The following is a 9,805-nucleotide window of genomic DNA, read 5'->3' as shown; positions in this document are numbered from 1 at the left end:
ACCAAGGAAGACTCCAACAGCTGAGATAGTTATTACATCCCATTCAAAACCTAGTGTCTATCTCTCTCTCCCTTAAAACAAGGGGACAGAGCTGTCTTTTCATATGGAGAGGAGAGAGAGAAACTCATGGGAGTGCTAGTGTAAGCCACACTCCCGAACAGAGTTCTGTTTCCCTAAAACACGTAAATAGCTATTGCAAAAATGCCCAAAAGAATGTCTTCCTTCATTTCTTTAACATTTTTGCCCTTAATTTCTCTCTCTCTTCTTCAATATATATGTTTTTTTTTCAAGTAGTCCTCTACCTCCTCCACCTAGCCACCATGGACGAGAAAGGACAGCCAAAGGCTGGAAAACCACCTCTTCACCTTTCAAAGTTATTTCATATTGAAAATAGTTGTTTGTTTTGCCACAAAGAACTAGAACAGACTTGACATAAATTCCTAACTTATGAGCTACATTTGGGATTAAGAATAGAATTTGTATCTTCTTAAATATTACAACAAATCTGTGATTTTTTGGAGCTTTTTATTCAAAAGACTTGTAGATCTTGCTTCAAGAGGTAAGCTTCATTTCTCAGCTACTTTACCGACTAAAAGAAGAAAAAAAAAATGCAAAAATGAAGATCAAAGAACATTTATGGCTAAATAGAACCTGCATTGATCGAAATGAAGGTCAAAGATTCTGATAATTAAAAATATAATCAGCAGGGCCTCAGATTATTATACAAGATTTGATGATAATAGGGGACAATATATAGTTAACTTGAAGTATAATCTCATTCTAATGACATGAGTTGAAGCATATGCCACCACAGAGCCCCAAACCAGAGAAACTTATTCAAGACCCTTGATGAATGAATCTAAAAATGAGATTTTTGTGATAGAAAACGGCAGCATAAATAAATTCATGAATATATAAATATTCCAGGAATAGATCAGCGATACTAGTCAAGTTGCATAAGAACTTGTCAGTCTGAAAGAAAGTTCTAAGATGATACAGGAGTAAACATTTAACCTTCTTTCTGACCAAACTCTACCAATTCAACTCAAGACTTGCAGTGGTCAATGTGATCTCCAATGGAAAAACTCTCCATAGTTTTCCAAGGAGCCTCTACTCTTGGAAACTAGGAAGCCAAGCACAAAAAAATGGCAAGAATATACAACCAGCAAAATATTTTGGGAGACAAGGATTAAAAGCAGTCCCAGAGAAACAGTATAGAATATTCAAGTGGAGGTTGGACAATACAGAGTTCTTAATGTATGAGTGTAGATGACATAAAGAATAAATTGTTGTTTTACATCAGCAGAGACCTTCACACGAGAGGCCCTGCGAAAAACCAAAACCCTCATTTACGAACAAAGAAATTAAGACATACTAAGCTGACAACATTCCACCAAAAATTATCAATACAATTATCGAACACCTTCCTCCCACTAGATGCTAATTCTCTGATGAAAAGGAAAATCATATACACTGTATACTTGAAACCCTCCCTGCTTCGGCCTAAAAAGAGATCCATATATGGGGTTCCTAAACCAATATACTCCGTCAGGATTGAGCCGACCCGAGAAAAAGAATGGGAAATTTCTTCCCAAACAAATGATTACTATAACCTAGGACTAAAAGAACAAGATAATAATATAGGGGGTGGGGGTGGGGGTGGGGGTGGGGAGGGAAAAACCCCAATGGGAGTGCAAGCTCTTTTGCCATAGAAAAGCCAGACCGACCAGAGTATACTTTGCCCCACATGCATTGAAGCATGTGGGAGAACCATACAAATGACAGAGTTCCCCATTTTTTTAAGCTAATTGTCATTCCATTTAGTGACCCAAGACACATTCAGGTCCAAACACTTCAAACCTGAAAGACCTTTTGTGGGTTGTGTACGTAGTTGGTGGATTGTTAGGATTAAGAACAGAGTATCTCCATGTTTGGGACATAAGTGACTTGTTGCATTTCTTGTTGATTAATAAAGCTTCCTCAATTGCAAACAAATCATTCTCTTTATCTTAATTTTGCTGTTACATGTTACTTCATTCAAATATATTAGCAGTTGACCACCTTAATTAATCACCCGTTTATTAGCGAGGACCTAGCTTGATGGTTGAACCAAAGCTCTTCACAATGGCTCATTTATGTTGGATAATAATTTGGTAATTAAGACTGTCTCTATTAGTAAGAAAAATAGATCTCTTATTGATCTAGTAAATAGGTTAATAATAGTAAGGGCCACATCTACTAGGACTGCAACTATATTTTGGACATCATCGTGAAGCCAAGCTTATTAGCCTTTTCTGGTGACAGCAAAATCTTGTGTGAGCATCTGAATAAGATATCCATAAAAGGCCAATTAGCTAGATCTTCCATCTTGGTTTGTCTCAGGCCTCCCTTCTTCACAATCTCTTCCCATATACTTCCCTTATCAGCCATGAATTCTGAAAACCGTAAATCCGGTGAAAACATTTCTTCTTCAATCAATTTCACTCCAAATTTGATTCCAATTGCAGGCCAGATTTCCTTCCAAGTGAAGCTTGGACCATTCGTGACATTAAATGCTTGACCTTTAGTAGATGAGATATTTTCATTTGTTGATGCCCAAATATGTTGTTCAGCAACAAGCCTTGCATCTGCACCATCGATATAAACTTCTTCCCAACACTCTTTTGAACCTCCAAATAAGAAGGGAAGGTTAAGATATTTACATATTGAAGCATAGACACAAAGCCCACCTATGAAGTTATAATAAGTTCTATTAGAAATCCCAATAAGCAATCCTGGTCTGTGAACAGACCAAGCCACCTTCCCTTCTAGTTTCTCCATCAACAAATCCTCAAGAATGTAGTATAAGATGTGACCTTGATCAACTCTTGGGCTATCTTCATAGTAAAGAATTGGTTTACTATTAGAAGGTCTAGTAAGAGAGAGATAGTGCTTACCTCCAGTTTGAAGAGAGACATGTTTCAATGCTTTGGCTTTAGGAAGAATAGCATTCAAAGCATTGGACATCATAGCTTTGTTCTGTTCACAACACTCAGGGGAATCCAATGGGTATTGGCTTGCCCAACTGATCCAATACACATGAGTTACATCTTCAAGCAAAGAGACCTTCTCTATAGTTTGAATTGGGTCTAAGAGGTCACATGAGATGAACTGATAGTTAGAACTTGGAATTTGGAGTTCATCAGCTTTACGAGCTATGCCATACACCTTCCATCCAACTCTAGCTGCTAAGGTCCTTGCAAGCTCCTCACCAATTTGTTTGATATTTAACAGTATATAATAGTAGTTGCAGTGCGAGATGTTTGTGACTCTTGTAAAAGCTATCTTCACATCTTTAATTTTGTAACTAGGCTCACACAATCACTGTGATTTTGGGGCATATGGTCCATTCAAAGTAAGGCCTATCCATTAGATGGCATGGATAAAAAACATAAATTTTCTGTCCAAATGCTGGTAGCAGACTATAATTTCAGCATTCAGATAAGTTCTATAAAAACCTTAAGCATTCATGATAGAGATCAGGTATATAAGACAATAACTTTAATAGATGAAATTAATATGGTCCATTCAATAGGGAGGCTATCTAAGCTTAGATGGCCTAAAGCAAAGCATGATAAGCCGTAAGCGGGACAAGCAGTTAACTGTTAGGAGATGAATATATGATATAACTGTTTCCGTCCTGAATCATATTGCTATAACTAATTCACTGCCAATATAAGAAATCATTTTTTATGATAAAATTACCTTTCCTCTCTTTCCTTCAAAGACGTTGATGTCTGAGTGTGTGTGGTGAGTGGCTACGCTTATTTCAAAGCTTGCATTAGGAATGAGAATGATTATATCAGCATCAGATCCAGCAAGTATCGCTCCCTTTCTTGGATATATGTTAAAAAATGGAGCACTGCATTAAGTTTTCAGAAGTTATACTTTGCGACGGAAGTTACAAAAATAAAAATCAAATTCCTGCAAAGCCATCTCTGCCATTCATCCTAATAGACCAGAGCTAATCTACCCAATTCTTAGACACAAGTAAGAATTAAACTCAAATCAACCATAAATAGAGAGAGAGAGAGAGAGAGAGAGAGAGAGAGAGAGAGAGAGAGAGAGAGAGAGAGAGAGAGAGAGAGAGAGAAACCTCTATTTTGACCATAGCAACTGCTCAAAGTGGGGAGCCAGACAGTAGAGAAGGGAGTGGGAGAAGGGTTGCAGAGATGGGAGAGGCGATAGTACTAGTAGAGAAGGCGGTTGGGGTTAGGGAATCAAGGATGTGTGAGTCCGATTGGGGGTTTATGAGAGGTGTGAGTCCGATTGGGGGTTTATGAGAGGTGTGAGTCCGATTGAGGGTTAGGTTTCACCATTAGAGAGGATTTCAGAGGTGAAATCGTTGCTGGCAGGTTTGAGGTCTGAAGAGATCGATTTGATCACTGATCTCCGTCTTCTCCGTCGGGCGAGAATGGGATAGAGAAGGTCGGGTAGAGAGGAGAAGAGAGAGAGAGACGTTTCAATCGCAAAGAACAAAGTGGGAAGCTTAAAAGAAAGGGAACCCACAAAAAATTTAAGATAATATGGTATATTCTACGATGGTAAATGCAGTACTGTCGTTAAATATATGTATTTTCTGCGATGATAACCGACAAACCGTCGTTAAATATATACTTTCGGCGATGGTAATATTTATAGTGTCGTTAAAATGCAATTATTCCCGACAGTAATAATTATACTGTCGTTAAAATTATAGTTTCCACGACGGTAGTAATATACTGCCGTGATAAATATTTAATCCACGACAAAATTTTATTACCGTCACCCAAATTATATTTTCAGCGACGGACATATAGAACACCGTCATTGAAAATCCATTTTTCACGACGAAATATATAATGTCGCCAAATTAGATTTTTCACGACGGTTATAAAGTGACCATCGTAAAAAATAATATTTTGCTATGATACTACAATAACTGTCGTTGAAAACGATATTTAGCTACAGAAGATATTTTGTACCGTCGAAAAAAATCATATTTCTTGTAGTGTCTATTGCATTGATTGCTGTATTCTGACGGATGGTGATTTGGAGTATCACATTTGTGATCCTTGTGGTTGCTGGGATGTTAGTTGGCATCCGGTCATACCGTGCCCAGTCTAGTAGGGGCAAGATGTGGCAGCGTCACACTACTTAGAGATTGTTGCACCATTTTAAGTCCGTTTAGATTTAAACATACCCACAACCCATTTCTGCACCGTTTAAGGTCTGATTATATTACTCGACTATAGCACGAGCTCAACCAAGCCCGTCTAGGCCCGACCCGATTATATAAATGTGTGGTCATGGTGTAGGCTTTAAGCATTATGAGGCTCGGCTAGGCCCTACCGAGCTCGAACGGTTGATACCCTTAATCCAGCAAGGTTCAAGGTCAATTTGCATGAGTTCTGATTCTCCGTCCACACTTGATCGAGTTAGGGTTTCTTTGTAGACCGTCCATCCGGGTTCGGGTGAGCTCGAGGTGGTTAGATTCGAGAAGGCATCCGCTTTGGCATTTTCTGTTCGAGGTACCTATTGAATTTTGAAGTACTCAAAACCTTGGATGATTGTTCTTACCTTCTTGAGATATGATGCCATTCTTTCTTCTTTCTCTTCATATTCTTCGAGTACCTACATTACCACGAATTGGCAGTTGTTGAGGGCGAGTAACCTCTTCACCAGTAAAGACTTCACCAAGTTCAACCCTGCTATTAGTGTTTTGTACTCTGCTTCATTGTTGGAGACTTCGAACTTGAAGCGGAGAGCTTATTCGATTTTGAATCCCTCTGGAATGATAAGGACCAATCCAACCCCGCTTCCTGTGGAGCTCGATGACCCATCGACAAATAAGGTCCATGACTGTGTTAGTCTTCACTCGTCGATGCTTCAGTATTTGTTCCTTCAAGCTCCTTTCTTGGCTCTTCTAGTATTGTGCATTCTGCAATGAAGTTTGCTAGAGACTGCGCTTTAATCACCATACAAGGTTGATACCATAGATTGACCAACTTACTAACCTTCTTGACAAGTCAGGTTTTTGTAAGATCTTCTTCAGTGGTTAGTATGATTTGGACGTTGATGATATGGGATTGGAAGTATGGCCTTAGCATTCTTACTACGAGAACCAGAGCGTATGCTATCTTCTCTACTCTCTGGTATCTCATTTCTGCATTGAGCAACACTTTGCTAACATACTAGACATGCCTTTGGGTTTTGTCTACTTCTCCTATCAATACTGCACTGACTGCTAGAAGAGAGGTTACAAGGTATATAAATAATTCATCTCATGGTTCTGGTTTTGTCAACAATGAGGGGGGGGGAGCTAGATGTTTTTTAAGCTCCTTAAAGGCTTGCTAGCAATATTTGATCCATTCATACTTTTTTGCATGCCTTATGGTCTGGAAGAAGGGTAGGCATCATCCTCTGAAATTAGATAGGAACCTGCTGAGAGTGGCTATTCGCCTTGTGAGTTGTTGGACTTCCTTAAGTATCTTTGGAGGTCCTATGTCCTGGATTGCCTTGATCTTTTCTAGGTTGGCCTCTATTCCTCATTGAGAAACTATGAAGCCCAAAAATTTCTCTGAAGTAACCCTGGAGGCACATTTAGTTGGGTTAAGCTTCATTTTATACTTCCTGAGAATTTGAAATGCTTCATCGAGGTTGTTGACGAGATTTTGCACCTTCAAGCTCTTGACTAGCATGTCATCCACGTATACCTACATGTTTCTCTCGATTTGCTTTTCGAAGACTTTGTTCACGAGCCTCTAGTAAGTTGCCCCTGGATTCTTCAATCCGAAGGGCATGACATCATAACATTACAGGGCTTACATCGTGCAGAAAGATGTCTTTGGGATGTCTGATTGATACATTTTTATCTGGTTGTACCCAGAATATGCATTCATAAAGCTTAACAATTCATGGCCCGTAGTCGAGTCGATCAAGAGATCTATTCGAGGGAGTGGATAGTTGTCCTTTGGGTAGGCCTTGTTTAGGTCAGTGTAATAGACACATATTCTACACTTTTCGTTGGCTTTTTTAACCATCACCACATTGGCTATCCATTCGTGAAAGAGGATTTCTTGGATGAATCCAGCTTTTAAGAGCCTATCTACTTCCTTCTATACTATGGCTTTTCTTTTCAAGGCGATAGCCCTTCTCTTCTGCTGAACTGAGTTTTTTCCTTAGGTTGATGCTTAGCTTATGCTCAATAACACTCGTGTCAATCCCTGACAGATCAGTTATTGACCAAGAGAACACATCTGTATTGGATCGTAAGAATTTATCAGGGCCTTATGTTGCTCCCCTTTCAACTTCTGTTCTCATTTCCTTCATCGAGCTCAATCTCGGTTAACTCTTTAGCCGACTCTCTTCTCCATTGATTTCTCTTGTCACAGAGATCTTGCAGCTCAATGGGAAAGGATTTCATAAGGGCGGTTTCTTTCTCCTTTTCTTTTCCTTTTTGGGAGGGTTGCTAGGGCTCTGTCCCATTTGTCTCAGCTTTTATCTTTAGAGTATTGGCGTAGCATCGTCTGAATGCTACTTGGTCTCCTCTATATATTCCAATTCTTGATGTGGTTGGGAATTTTTAGGTGGTATGTCGATACCACAACTTTTAGTACATTTAGAGTGGGTCTCCTCAGAATGGCACTGTAAGCGGAGGGGATGTCTTCTACCATGAAATTGGTTGTGATTGAAGACTTACATTGACCCTCCCTTGCGGTTGTGAGGAGTTCTAATGCTCCTACAATTTTAACTGAGGCTCCACTGAACCCTACAGTGGGTAGTCTACTTCATTCAACCTATCTCTGTCGAGGCCCATCCAATAGTATGTAGAAAGAAAGAGAATGTTAGCTGAGCTCCCACTGTCAACCAGAATCGTTTGGACATTGCAATTTGTGATCACATTGACACCACCACGACGTCATCATGTGGGAACTGAACATCTTGGAGGTCCTCGTCAGTAAAGGACGCTATGAGTTCAGTTCTTACCTTGTTCCTTGGCTATTCTCTGAGGTTGACACTCCTCGCATATGCTTTCCTTGAGTTGTTGGACCTACCTCCTATGGTTGGTCCTCCACTTATCGTGGTGATTACTCTTGTTGGGGCCTCCAGGGCCTTTTCCTCTGTGTCTTTCTCTGTTGTTCCTAGGTCTCTCTTGTTCATATCCTCTTCTTCTTTGTTCTCCTCTCATGTTCCTTCTTTGGTTGTAGCCGCATTCGGGTTAAAAAATCTCCTGATGACCTAGTTGACCCTGTTGGTTGGGTCTTTCGGGTCTTCGATCGACCTGTCTTCCTTGTCGCAGGTTGGGGTTGGCAACGAACTCCCTCAGGTAGCCTCTTTAGATCAACCTTTCTATTTTGGCCCTTAGTTACTAGCAGTCATTTGTGCCATGGTCGTGGTCCCAATGGAACCGACAATAGAGACACTCATCTCTCCTTATTGGATCCGTCCTCAACTTCTCGGGTTGTCATAGGAGGTTGGTTCCTTCTATCTGTATTAAGATCTCTGATCTCCTTCAGTTGAGCGCAAGTGAATCTCTCCATCTGGGGGATCTCATACTGATTTGGGGCTAGATTGGGCCGATACTTCTTCCTATAGTTGGATCCCGCCTCCTTGTCGTTGAGATCTGCTCTCTTTGTGCATTGGTTCACTTCTTGCTCGTTCATGGCTGTTAGGGCCTCCTCCATACTGATGTACTTGTCGCCACGTGCCATGAAGTCTATCATAATTTTTGGGTTCTTCTTCACAATGGAGACGTGGAGTAGTGTATTTCTAATTCCCACTTTCAGCGCGTTCAACTTCGTCGTGGACTTAAGGTTTTCTACCTCCACCCTTGTTGAAACGCATCAGATAAGAACGGGGGGATTCTTCTTTCCGTTGCTTGACCGCCGACAAGCTTACTGCACTTTTCTTATGATTTTTGCTGCTCAAGAAGTTTCCAACGAAAATCTTTCCCAATTCAGTGAAGTGTTTCATTGACCTCAGTTCCAGACGATCGAACCAAGCTTTGGCACTGGATGTAAGAGTAACAGTGAAGGCTCTGCACATGATTGGATCAAGGGCTCCATGGAGTAACATCATGGTCTTGAAGTTTTTAAGATGCTCCATCAGATCTGAAGTTCCATCATAACTTACGATCATCGACACCTTGATGCCTTGAGGAAGTAACACTTTCATTATTTCATCAGATATAGCTGTTTTGTTTGAGAAGTTTAGATCATTGGTCTCTTTGGGTTGGGGATCCTGGTTCTTCGGGATCCTTTCCATTTGTTCTTGTAATTTATGGATTTTTTAAACCAGATTTCGCTGGTTCTTTGCTTCTGAGTTCTCTTCTGAGGGATCTCTTCCTGATGATACAGTTGTTGGATGTTCCTAGGCTGTGTTTGCTGTTGTGAGCATCGCTGGAGGCGTCTGGCTTGATCTGGTCGATCTTCACGATTTGGTTGCTCGCGAGGGAGCATGCGGTGATTTCCGCCAAATCTGTTAGAGTTTGACCTGCTGTTCTCCTCTTCTTGGAAATGGTTTTGATGGGGCTGAGGAGCGGAAGCTCTATTTCCTTCTTGTTCATTGTTCTGCAGAACTATATTCATCAATAATTCCAATTCTGCTCCATAGTAGCGAATTGACTTTGGGTGATTGTAGCATTAGGATCCGCTCCATCATCGTGTAGAGGTACTTCCTCCTAGTGGTTGCGAAGAATGTCACTATGATTGGGGGAGTTTGCTGACGGTAGAGCGTTTAGTTGTAGGTTGGCCGTCATTGAGGCATCATCGTTCTTTGATTGCAA

The 9,805-nt window shown here is 40.6% G+C and overlaps 1 protein-coding gene across 1 annotated transcript; it reads right to left on the bottom strand.

The window, feature by feature from the left end:
- Positions 1-2,250: 2,250 nt before the first annotated feature.
- LOC122638754 ((S)-8-oxocitronellyl enol synthase CYC2-like) lies at positions 2,251-9,285 on the bottom strand. Its single transcript, XM_043831605.1, has 2 exons — positions 8,844-9,285; positions 2,251-3,332 (listed from the first exon to the last, which is right to left on the bottom strand). Exons 1-2 carry the CDS (start codon positions 9,283-9,285, stop codon positions 2,251-2,253), a joined length of 1,524 nt encoding a protein of 507 aa, XP_043687540.1.
- Between the last annotated feature and the right edge of the window lie 520 nt (positions 9,286-9,805).

The sequence above is a fragment of the Telopea speciosissima genome, chromosome 9 (genome assembly GCF_018873765.1).
Source record: "Telopea speciosissima isolate NSW1024214 ecotype Mountain lineage chromosome 9, Tspe_v1, whole genome shotgun sequence".
Lineage (NCBI taxonomy): Eukaryota > Viridiplantae > Streptophyta > Magnoliopsida > Proteales > Proteaceae > Telopea > Telopea speciosissima.
This window is presented reverse-complemented; position numbering and strand designations above follow the sequence as displayed.